The sequence below is a fragment of the Marmota flaviventris genome, chromosome 19, assembly GCF_047511675.1.
Source record: "Marmota flaviventris isolate mMarFla1 chromosome 19, mMarFla1.hap1, whole genome shotgun sequence".
In the NCBI taxonomy this organism is placed as follows: Eukaryota; Metazoa; Chordata; class Mammalia; order Rodentia; family Sciuridae; genus Marmota; species Marmota flaviventris.
The window spans coordinates 26,945,456-26,957,424 of record NC_092516.1 but is presented as its reverse complement, the minus strand read 5'-3'; the positions used below and the strand labels follow the sequence as shown (position 1 = coordinate 26,957,424).

Below are 11,969 nucleotides of genomic sequence, written 5' to 3'. Positions count from 1 at the left end.
GGTCTCCTAGGGGTCTCTCTTACCACCAAGAGGTCAGCGGTGATGAGCAGGACTTGGGTCAAGAGGCAGATGGAAGCCAGTGGATGGCCCTGTGGATGGCCCTGCCTGGGACATTCCGAGCCAGTCCTGCTCCCAGGTCCTGGGGCCGTGGTCAGGTGGGGACCCACCACCGCCCGCGACGTCCGGCTGCTGCCGTAACTCGCTGCGCAGATACTTGTGGCGAGTCCCCTGTGACCAGGCCATGGTGCTCTGGGGCATGTGCCGACGACGGGAGCCCTGCCTTGAGAGGGGAGCAGTGGGGAGGAGGGGACGGGTGGGAGGGTTGCAGGCGGAAGAAGAGTGTCACTGTCACTGGGCAGCCTTGTCCTGGCGTCACCCAGGGCTGTGAGAACCAGCTGGCCGGTGTGTGGAGAGGGCCCAGTGCAGCTGCAGGGACCTCCTCGGCCGAGCTGCCCCTGCCGTCTGGGGACTAGGAAGCCCGTGGTGGTGGCGTGACTTACCATGCTGACGCCCGGCTGGGCTGGCTCAAGTCTTGCAGTGATGGACAGGCGCCCGGTGGTGACACATGCCGGTGGCACATCTTGAGGGCAGGGCCCGGAGGGTCCCAAGGGTGGCCAGGTGAGCGCTAGAGTCAGGAAGGCTCCTGGGCGTGACCTCGGCTGCAGCCCCAGTGTGCGGTGGCCCCTGGGTCTCCTGAGCCCACGGTCTCAGGGCCTCTGCAGGCAGCGCTGCCCTGGTGGGTTGGGGCTCCTCTGCCAGGAGCCGGGCCCTGCCCGGCTGTCGTCTGCCCGGCTCTGGCATTGCCCTCCCTCCCAGCCCCTCCCACACTGGAGGCACCAGCCCGCTGTTCCCCTGGGCGGTTGCTGTGATCTCCTTTCTTCCTGCTACAACCTCCTGTCAGTGAGCAAGGGAAGGACACCTGGGGGACCCGGCCACGTGCCGGCCCTGTGCCCTCTGGCCACTCTAGGGCCAGACTGTCCTTCCTTTGTGGCCAGCAGCCAGGGAGGAGCTGGAATGGGGGCTGCAGTGTGTCCTGCTTCAGCTGCTGAGGGCCACTGTCACCCCTCCTGGGCAGAGTGGCTCCCGGGCGTCTGGTGTCCCCCTCAGGCCAGCGCTGTGCTAGCCCTGCTCCATGGGGTTCCCGGGCAACACTGAAATCAGCTCACAGAGCCCCTCCCGCAGGGCCAGGGGCCAGCCACCAAGGCTCTCGTGTCTGGAGTGTCGCTGGCCATGCTCTGCTTTGGGTCCCCAGGTTCCAGCTTCCCCCCGCAGCCCCATGTGACAGGCCCGTTTGGATGGCCTTGGGGACCATCCAGCACTGGCATGGCCCTGAGGCGGCCCTCTGTGCCAGGAGCGTGCCCTGCCCAGGACCCCATGTTGCCCTCTCCTCTCGGGGTGCGTTTCCCGGCCCCCTTGGTGACTTGTGCTGCACCTGTGAAGGAACTCCAATCTGGGCCCTGCTGCTTAGGGGCTGGCAGGGGTGCTTAAAAAGGGCTGGGTGTAGCTCAGTGGCAAAGTGTCCCTGGGTTCAGTCCCCAGTCCCGCCCCTGCACAAAGATCCCAGACTCCTTACAAGCTGGCTTAACGGGATCAGCAGCAGTGGACTCGGTTGGGGATGGCACTGGAGCTCCCTGGCCACACCCCTCTTGGTCTGGGTGCACCAACGTGCCCGCTCAGCTGTCAGGTTGAGGTGATGTTTTCGGCCTGGAGACTGACCCCGGGCTGCTTCACCACCAGCATGTCCACAGCCCTTTTTATTTTATTTTTGTAATCTTGAGACAGGGTCTTGCTACGTTGCAGAGGCTGGCCTTCAATTCGGCATCCTCTTGCCTTAGCCTCCTGAGTTGCTGGGATTATGGGGTGCTCCACGGCACCTGGCTCAGTAGTCAGGTTTAAAAGGGTGAGCCCAGACCCTTGGTTGCTTCCCACCAGGCCTTGGCCATCCTGCTGATGAAGCACAGTCCAGGTGTCCCTGGTGGGGGACACTCCTGGTGACCATCGAGGGTCCTGCTGGGGCTCTGGTAGGGAGTGTGGCAGCCAATGCCAGGAATCCAGTGGAGCTCACCTGCAACCTCGCCCATCTTGAAAGGGCCCTCATTGCGTCCCCCTTTGGGGACAACTGGACAGGGTGAGGTTGATGGTCACAAGATGGTTCCAGAGCTGCAGCATCCAGACCTCAACCCAGCAGGAGGACCCCGAAGGTGAAGTGGACGGATGCCCCGCGTGATCCTGAGCGCCTGCCCAGGGAGTGGGCGGCCGCCTGTCTTGGGAGCCCACGTGCTGGGTGGCCGGCCTCTGACCAGCCGGCCTCCTGCCCTGGGAGCAGCCACGGGAACGGTGTGCACAGCGGTGCCCTGGGACGCCCTGGGCAGAGTGTGCCCATGAACCCTGGGTGCTCACCCCTGCCGCACGCTGGCACCAGAACCATCTGGTGACAGAATGTCTGGGAGCTCCTCTGTTGTTCGTCCCTTAGAGGAGAGTTGGGTCTGTCCCAGATGTGGTGACATGGACAGTGCCACGCGCCCCTGTCTGTCTCACACTGGCTGAGTGCTCAGCACCTGTTTTGGGCATATTTTTTCCCAGTGCCAGGGATGGCACCCAGGGCCTTGTGCCTGCCTGGCAGGGGACCTGCCACTCAGCCACCCCCCACCCCCAGCCCTTGGGAACATCACAGGTTTCGTGTGACCTGTTTCCCACTCTGGTGCCCCGAGAGGGCAACTGCTGGGCCCCTCGTCTGTCCCTGAAGTTTTGACACCTGCCTCTGGGGTCCACAGCGCTCCGGCCCCCCGACTGCAGCCCCGGCTGTCCCGATGGCTGGCTGGAGACTGCCTGCCCCTGCCTCCACGCCAGGCCCTGTGGTGACCAGGAGGTGCCCAGGACACGTGGGAGCTCCCGGCAGGGCTTCCCGTGGGCGGAGATGCCCCTGGACAGCTGCTGGCTGTGTCCCCTGCAGTCGGTGGAGTCCTGGGGACCGTCTAAGACGTGATGTCCCTCCACCAACCGCTGTGAGGTTCCTCCTCCATCTTTCTGTCCCGTTCTGCGCTGCCCTCCCCTCGCTGTGTCCCTGCCAGGACAACCCTGCTTTCTAGACCGCCCCCAAGCCGCGTGTCCAGGCCTGTTGCTCTCCCTACACAGCCCTTTGTTGAGATGCTGAGATGCGGCCACACAAGACCATGTAACAGCAAAAGATCCAGACGACGCCCTCCTGCTGTGGCCTCGGCTTCCTGTTTCTGAGAGAAGTTGGGGAGCTTTAAACACTGTGTTGAAACCAAGGCCGGCCGATCCGGTCTCTGGTTGGTTCCAGCGCAGGGTCTCTTGACCACTGAGCCACGTCCCCAGCCCTGTTTTGTATTTTACTTAGAGACAGGGTCTCACTGAGCTGCTTAGCATCTAGCTTTTGCTGAGACTGGCTTTGAACTCGCCATCCTCCTGCCTCAGCCTCCGAGCCCCTGGGATGACAGGCGTGGGCCACCGTGCCTGGCCTCCCCAGGAATTCTGATGTGAGCTGTGGCTGAGCCCCTGCCAAGGAGCAGCCAAGGCACCATCCCGGAGTTCACCCCACTGAGGGAGGGAAGCACAAATAATGGTTCTGAGCAGTTGGCTGGACGCCTGCTGGTCTTCTGCCTCCAGAACAGGCCTTGCCACCCCTGACCTGCATTGGGAAGGGCCAGGAGGTGACCTTGAGCCAGTCGGGTCCTGTCTCCTGAGAAATGAGGCAGGACGCCGGACCTGGACATCCCATTTTCCCCCTCATCCGTCTCAGCAACCTGGAACCCACTGTTCTTCACAGAAGCCTGAGGTGGTCAGCTGGCTGGGTTACCCCCTGGATTCCAGTCTCGGCCTCGCCCAGCCTCTCCGTCTCCCCACCCCCCACTTCTTCCCCCAGCCCTGGCTCCCTCTGCTTCTGAGCCTCTGCACTCTGGTCCATCTTCCTGGGTCCCTCTGGTCCATCTTCCTGGGTCCCTCTGGTCCATCTTCCTGGGTCCCTCTGGTCCATCTTCCTGGGTCCCTCTGGTCCAACCAGGCTCCTCCCCATGCCCTGGTTTCTTGAGGTCTGTCCCCCACTGCTGGGTAGGTGCAGAGCACCCCCTTGTGGTCTGTCCTGGCTCTGCACTCCCTCTGGTGGCTGGTGCCATGGCTTCAGGCCCAGGTGTGGAGGCCGGTGGGTCCCTGGGTCCCCAGAACCCAGCATGGTAGGCTGAGTGTGCGGTGGGAAGTGGGAGCCAAGCTCTGGGGGCCTTGGGGCTGTTCAGAAGGCTTTGAAGCGATTGAGTCCCCATGGGTGTCTGTCCTCACTGGGCCCCCTCCAGGGCTGTGGGGAAGGACCTTGTCTGCAGACCCCAGAAGAGAAGCTCCCCGTGGAGCCGGGCGTGCCTGGTGTGGGCTGGATGGTGCTCTGCCCCCATCTCCTGCAGCTCAGGGGCGAGGGGGCCTGGAGTGAGCCCTGGCCTGGCTCCACCTGTCCCCATGGAGGAGAGCAGAGAGGAGCAGGGCCAAGGGCGCTCAAGGTCAGAACCTGCAGCCAAACCCATCTTCTCTTCTTTTTTCCTTTTTTGGACAAGGTCTTGCTGTGTTGCCCAGGCTGGCCTCCATCTCCTGGCTCACACGATCGTCCTGCCTCAGCCTCCACAGGAGCTAGGACTACGGGTGCCGGCCACCACACTGGCTCCAGCCCTGCTTCTTGCCCTGGCAGCCCTATGGCGCCAACCTAGGAGGGCAGGAGCCAAAGGCCTGCGAGCCTGTGGGAGGGGTGCCTGGGCAGCTCTGCAGGCACCCGTCCTGGAGCCGAGCCCAGAGCAGGCTCCATGCTCGGGGCAGAAGCTCCGTGGCCAGGAGGGAACGGCGGGCACCTGGCTGGCCTGCAGGATGGCCCCAGGAGTCCCCAGCCCCGGGCCTCCAGCTCCTGTGCATTTCCTCCCTTGACTCAGAGCTGGACTGTGGCCACAGCGTGGTGAAGGCAGGGTGTGTCGCCTCTGTGTGGCCCTGGACTCTCCTGCTTGGAAGGGGCCAGGCGCCCTGCTGAGGCCACTCGAGCAGCCCCGGGAGCCCACGTGCTGAACCGAGGCCCTGCCAACAGCCAGGCCCGGGATAAACCCCGTGGAAGCAGCGCCCCCCTCAGTGGAGGGGTCCCCAGTGTGGTGATGTGGGGAGGCTGCAGCAGGTGGAGCCCCAGCGGAAGGAGGTTGGGTCACAGGCGCTGTCCCGATAAGGTGCACTTCTCAGGACCCTTGTTAGTTTAGCCACTTTGCCTCTGCCTGGCCCTTGAGTCCCTCTGGCTTCCTGTCCTGCCATATGATTGCTCCCGCTTGCATGTGCCATGTGGTGATGTAGCCAGAAGGCCCTCACCAGAGCCAAGCAGATGGGTTGTCCATTCTTAGGCTTGCAGTCTTCAAAATTGTTGAGTCATAACCCTTTTATTTGTAAATCACTTAGCCTCAGGTATTTTGTTACAGCAACAGAAAACTGACTAAGACACCAAGACTGGAGGTAACTGCTGTCTCACAGGGACTCAGCCAGCACTGCTGAGCCAAGTGCCTTCAGATTCCTGACCCAGAAACCATGATGTATCTTCATCTGTTTTGGGACAACTTGTCATGGTCATCAGGTAACTAATACACGCTGGGGGCAGTTTATCAGTTGGGGTGTAATACCCAAAGGGTTGTTCTGCCCTCTAGCCCGACTGTGTCCCCTGATCCAATATGGAGAAAGGGGAAGAGAAGAGACATGGCCCTGGACGTCGTTTTTTCCCTTCATTTAATTAACACTTTACAAAGTACAAAATATACTGTCTTTTGGGGAACATTAGGTACTCTTTTCTCTCCGCCATACAGTACATGAATCTCGAGGGTTTTGTGTTTCTTTGACAAAGAAAGTAAGCGTGAGGCCCCGGGGTTGGGGTGGGGTTTCCAGTTCTCCCCTCCGCCCAGGCCTTGGGGTGGACAAAGTGCCGCTGCTGGTGACCTGGGCACAGCAGGCCAGGTGCAGCCCAGAAGGGGCTGTGGGCAGGACACCCAGCCCCCCAGCGAGGCTCCCCAGTGAGGCCCAGGGTGGAGGCCCAGGGCAGAGGCCCAGGGAGGAGGCCGGCAGCGCCCCCCCACACCCACTCGCCCGCCTCAAGGTAACGGAAATGGTTTGGCATAGCGCAGGAGGGCCGGGTCCTCTGCAAGCAGCCCCTGCCATGTGATGCCCGCTCTTCCTGGGCATCTTCTGAACGCAGGGAAACCAAGGCGGGGAGGAGGCCACTGTCCCAGAGTATCCGTGTGGCCTGCCCACACCCCTGTCCCCATCGGGTCTCGAACCTCACTGGACCCTCTCCTAGGACGAGCCCCACGGTGAGGGGCAACACCCCCGCCTCCCTGTGGACACCGTCTGCAGGTCCCGATGACACAGGGTCCAGTTCAGGCCAGCTGCATGGATGGCCAGAGGGACCCCGGTCCCCTGCAGAGTGGTCTCAATACCAGGGCCAGAGAGTCCTGCTTCTGCTCCCGCCCGGAGCCCGGGCCCGTGGGGGGCTGCTGCCCTCCCGCCTCTGCACACGCGGCCCTGGGCAGGGACGCTCCGGGGCCCGGTACTGACCGAGCCAGAGCCTGGCCGGGACCTGGGCCCCACCCACGGGCGCACAGGGCTCCCACGCGACACGCCCACACACATGCACGAAGGGTCACACACAGGACAGTCCCCACAAGCCACCAGCTGCCCCGCCAGGCTGCTCAGGGGACACCAGTGCAGGCACACCTGGTGCCCTGGCCCAGGACAAGCCACGGCCTCGGCCAGTGACTCCGCCTTCGCCTTCCCAAGGACAGCAGCCCTCGTAGGAAGGCCACCCCTCGGCCTCCTCCCCACCGGTGGAAAGAGGTCACAGGGACGTCACTTCTAACTTGAAAGTGGAAGAAGAGCTGGGTGAGCCTCCGAGGCAGGAGAGGTCATCCAGCAGCCAGGGGCCCGCTCCCCACTCCTGTCCTCGGGCCACCTCAGGCCACTGGCAGCCACCCTGGCTAGCTCCCCTCCAGGCTGCCCCTTTGGATGGAACCCGCTGTCCCTCCAGGCTGAGCCTACTCTCGCCACAGCACCCTGACACCTTCAGGGGCCCCAGGGCAGCCTCTCCGTGGGCGCCGGGTGCCCTGTCTGCCCACCTGCCCACCGTGGGCACTGCTGCGTGTGGCCCCTCTTCCCACCCCCCTCTGGGCCTCACCATGCAAGGGCCCTCCACCCCTGGCCACTGGGCAAGGGTGCTCCATGCTCCCCAAGAGTCCTTCAGACCTTGTCCCCATGTCCAATCTAGAGGCTCAGAAGGACCCAGGTGGCCCTGGGACTCCTAACGGTTGCCTGGGGAACGCGGTCAGCAGGGGCTGGTGGCTCAGTGCCCTGGCCCTCCCTACCTTCCCCGAGTCCTCTCTCCTGACCCCCAGGTGTCCTCTGATGCCCCCAACATGGCAGTGTGGGGTCAGCTCTTTCCCTTCCCACCAGGGTCGCCTGCCTGGAGTTAGGAGTTCGGGAAGCCCTGGGTCCCTGAATTTGGGACAGGGCTGTTACAGGGTCACCTTTCCAGTTCTGCAGAGGCGAGCAGAGGGCAGGACAGTGGGCAGGCAGCGCCTCTCAGGGGGCTGGAGACCCCCATGGAGGGGGGGCAAGGGGTTTCGTGGGAAGTGGGGCAGCCCCATGTTGGGGACTGAGCTGGAGGGCGTTCTGTCCCCAGGGGAGGTGGTCCCTGGCCAGCGGCACTGGGCAGCACTGGGTACTAGGCAGCTTCCTGAGACACGGACACTCGTGGGGCTCGGATGGTGGGTCTGGGCCTGTTCACCTGCTGCGTGGCTGCCTTGCCCAGGTGGTCGGGCTGCGTTCCTACAGCCCCATCGGCTGGAGCTAAGCGGACCTGGTGCTGACCAGCAGGCTCCTCAGGCTGCCCGAGGCTGGGCTGGAGGAGGCTGGCAGTGGGCAGGGAGCCCGGGCATGTGGGCCCCACAGAAACGCGTGGCCCTCCAGGTGGGGTCTGGAGAGACCTCACACCAGCAGACCAGGAGACAGTGGTGGCCATGGGAAAGAACAAGGGCAGACGGGACAGACGGTCACCGGGAATGGCACCCATCCACCAGAGCAAGAGACCACTTCACACCCTTGTCACACACGGACACAAGCAGGACGGTGGGGGACAAGGGGCCACTGCGGCCAGGCAGCGGGGCTCCTGGGCAGCTCCTGGGGAGGCAGCTGGAGGATACTGCCTTCACCCCTCCCTGGACACAAGGCCGTCCGTGCTTCTCTGGGACAGAGGGGCCAGTTCCCAGGAGGATACCTGGGAGAAGAACCTGAGATTGCTAAGCTTGCAGGTTTAAAACAGAAAGAGAGGAATCAGGCAGCCGCCTGCACGAGAGCCGTCCAGAGAGGGGACCCAGGAAGGCGCGGTGTGACCCGTCCACTGGCCTCCGTCTTCAGGGTGACACTGGGGAGGGGCCATTCTCTTAAAAAGCAAGGAATCCAGCTCCTCCTCCTGTCTCTGGACCTGTGTCCCAGGAGTCAATCAGGGTGTCCAGGGCCCTTGGCTGTGGGATTTGGGTCAGGGACCACTAGTGACCACAGCCACCCCCGCAGCCGTCCCTGGCTCTGCCGGCTGCTGGTTCTGTCTTCTGCTGATGGTGTCTCCCTGTCGCGCTGCCCTATGTACTGGGGTTAAAATATACGGAGGCTCAGGCGGGCAGGGTGGGGCCCTCGTGTACGTGCCCACGGCCGCACAGAGAATCTGTTACATGATATTGCTGCAGTCTATGTGCCATGTACAGTCCGGACCTCTACCGACAGAACACAGGTGTCTATAGGGGGAACACGGATGGGCCGGGCCACACACCCGCACGCAGGAGGGGCCGAGGAGAGGACCCAGGAAGCAGACGGGCAGGGGAGTGCACCATGGAGAACCAGGCCTTCCAGGGACAGGAGGGGACTCAGGCCTTGACCAGGGCCCTGCTGCCTGGCCGCCTCCCTCTTGGGACCAGCCATTTACAAGATTTGGTTGTTTTGTGCAAAATGACTTAACTTCAAAAAACAGTGTGCTGGCCCCGCCCCGGGCGTCCACCCGGGTTCCAGAACTTCCTCCATAGGTGGGGGTGGGTTCTGGGATCACAGAAGCAGGGAGCAGGGTCCACACAACCCCTCGTCAGGACACGCCGACGTCCCCACTCCTGGCCTGTTTGGGAACAGCACTGACAGCCAAGCCCCAGCGAGCCCAGGGTCCTGCTGGCCCTGCCCCTGGGACGCGGCTGCCTCCACGGCCTCCCACCTCCCAGGGGCCCTCGGGTCCCCCTGCCCCCTGGATGCCCAGACAGAACCGCGCTGGCTGGAGGCCCTGGTGGGCGCCATGGGGCGCGGTGTCTTGTCCCAGAGCCCAGCTCAGCAGGCAGCGCCTGGCATTCACCCTGTCCCTGGCCTCGGACCCGACAGGACGCACACAGGCCCCGTCTCTGGACGGACACTGCACGACAGAGCCTGGGTGCAAATACATTAAATAAAACTAAAACAAAGCACGGCTTCTCTATTAAGGCTCAGTTGCGTTGCCTCCCGGGTCAAGTACTTAGGGCGCCACCATCTACCCGGGGGCAGGCGGGCAGCCAGGCCCCCAGGAGTGGGCAGGGGAGCAGGGAGGACACCGGGAGCCCTGTGCTGGTCTAGTCGGCTGCTGGGGAGGTGGCTGACTCCGGGAGCCCCAGGCCCCACCTGCCAGGCCGGGTGCAGGGAGGGCAGGGGCAGCGGCTGGTGGTCTCGGGGACCCCTCCTCCTCAGAAGGGAGTGCTTGTGGGGCCGGGGCCCCTCTTGGCAGTCGCGCTGGGCATTGGGCACAGGCCCTGTGTTGGCAGGCGGGTCCGGGCGGCTCAGGTCCTCCCAGGCTCGGCCTGCTCCTGCCCGAGCCTCTCCGGCCGCTGGGCCACAGGCGTCCATCTGAGGGAACCAGCCCTGAGCTCACGACCAGGGACCAGCGGCCAGGGCACCTGTCCCCGTCCCCTGGGGTCTCCCCAAGCTGCGCACACTCAGCCGCGCTCCCCCGCCCCACGGTGACTCTGGGGATGGGACACCCGCACCCCCCAGGACACGCCGGCTTCCTCGGGCGCCTGCCCCACGCCCTGTGAGGCCACACGCGCAGTGGGTCACGTCCAGGTCCCTGGGCCTCAGAAACCATTTTCTGGGGTGGGGCTGAGGGCAGGAGACCGGTCATTCCTGGCAGGGCTGGGGGCTCCGGGAGGCAGGAGGGGTTGGCAATGGGGGTGTCCAGAGGCCCCGTGCTCAGGGTCCAGGCCGCCTTTCCAGTCCGTGGAGAAATACTGCAGAACAATCTTCAGGGAGGGGCTGGCTGGCCCGGCGGCCGCAGGGCAGGAGCCCTTAGTGCTTCTCCGCCTGACTGACCTTCAGGGCGCTGATGACCCCGGTGATGTTCTCTTCTGGAACCTGCAGGCCACAAGCCAAGGCGTGAAGTTCCAGGAACCTGCCCCCCCTCCCCCCTGGCCCTGCCCAGTCCTGGGCCCCCACTCACCAGCGCGTGGTCGAACTTGAAGGTGCTGATGTAGTAGGCAGGGATGTCCGCCGCGGCCAGGGGCTCGGAGATCTGGGCCACGATGCCACATTCATCTGGGGAGAAGGCCCGTGCTCAGTCTCCGGGAGGCCACTGCAGGGAGGCTCTGGCCCGCGCCCTGGGGCCAGGCTCCGAGCGCCTCCGCCAAGGGGCTCCCCGTGGCCGATTCTGCCTGCTCTGACCACCCAGCCCATGCTGAGCCGCCCCCGCCACCGTCTTCCCAGGCAGGCCGCGAGCTCTCTGCTGACACCCTGGGGCGACCACGGCCTCGACCGTCTTCTCGACTCTGTTCCCACCATGATGTGAGGATCCCACCAGAGAACCCCCTAGAGGAGGCCTCCAGGACCCGGGGCCGCTCTCCCGGAAGATCCCCGAGGGCCCCGCTGTGGCAACCGGGGCAGCCTGCCTTCTTCAGCAGGTGGGGGCAGGTCTGGCCACAAGGCCCCACGGATCCTGAAGTCCCCGTCTGGGAACAGACCTGGGACCCACTCCTGTGCCCCTGGCCATGTCCCTGACTCTGCGTCCTTGACTCATGCCTGACTGGGGCAGGAAGGGCTGGGCAAGTCCCCCGCGTTCTGCTTGATGTGCGCAGGTGGGGGCTCCTGCTAAACCCAGAGCCCTGGCCCCCGTGCAGGCCTCGGCCCGTGTGTCTGGTGACCGTCCACTCCTCGCTGCGGTGCAGCCTGGCTGGGTTCTGAGACACCTCCAGCCACGGACACAGTGCCTCCTGTCAACAGTGGGCAGTGGATTAAGGCCCAGGAGGGTTCTTTTTGGTGCTGGGGACTGAACCCAGGAGTGCTTTGCCACCGAGCCACGTCCCTAGACAGGGCCTGGCTAAGTGGCTGAGGCTGGCCTTGAACGTGTCAACCTCCTGCCTCAGCCTCCCAAGTTGCTGGGATCACGGGCGTGTGCCACCACCCTAGGCTTAGCTTCTTCTGAACTGTGGGCCGTGACGTAGCCGGCAGGGCTGGTGACCAGCGTGTACACGTGGCACAGACCAGGGAGAGGCCGAGGCTCTGGAGGCAGGAGGAGCGTGGTCTGTGGAGCTCTGGTCCGAGCCGTGGTGTGGCTGCTGGGTGGTGATGTGACGTGAGGGCCAGAGCTGGGGTTCCTTGTGGCCCTCTCCTCGCCCCGCCCTGGGCCACCCAAAGGAACAGCCAAGTGTGGACGGGGCCACAGGGCCGTGAGGCCCGGCTCCGGCTCTGCCAGCCGCCCTCCTCCTCGCCCTCCACCGACTTCCTGGCTCTGCGCTTCCCGAGCCGCAGGCAGGGTGTGGAGAGCCTCTGGCACAGCACCCTGACCTGCCCCCTGACGGGGCTCCTCCAGGACGCTGGCCACCTCCCCACCCGTGTGCTGCTGCTGCCCCTATGGAGGGCAAGCTGTGGGGGCCCTTGGTCTGGTGTCAAGGCTGGTCCCC

General features: G+C 64.4%; 1 protein-coding gene across 2 annotated transcripts in view; it reads right to left on the bottom strand.

Moving 5' to 3' along the window:
• Positions 1-5,737: 5,737 nt before the first annotated feature.
• Positions 5,738-11,969, bottom strand: part of Castor2 (cytosolic arginine sensor for mTORC1 subunit 2) — a 45,393-nt gene continuing 39,161 nt past the window's right edge. For both annotated transcript variants that reach the window (XM_027948643.2, XM_071605800.1), the window contains exons 8-9: positions 10,514-10,608; positions 5,738-10,428 (exon numbers count right to left, since the gene is read on the bottom strand). In XM_027948643.2, coding sequence (XP_027804444.1) covers positions 10,363-10,428; positions 10,514-10,608 — 161 coding nt within the window. In that variant the 3' untranslated portion in view covers positions 5,738-10,362. The remainder of the gene's footprint in view (positions 10,429-10,513; positions 10,609-11,969) is intronic.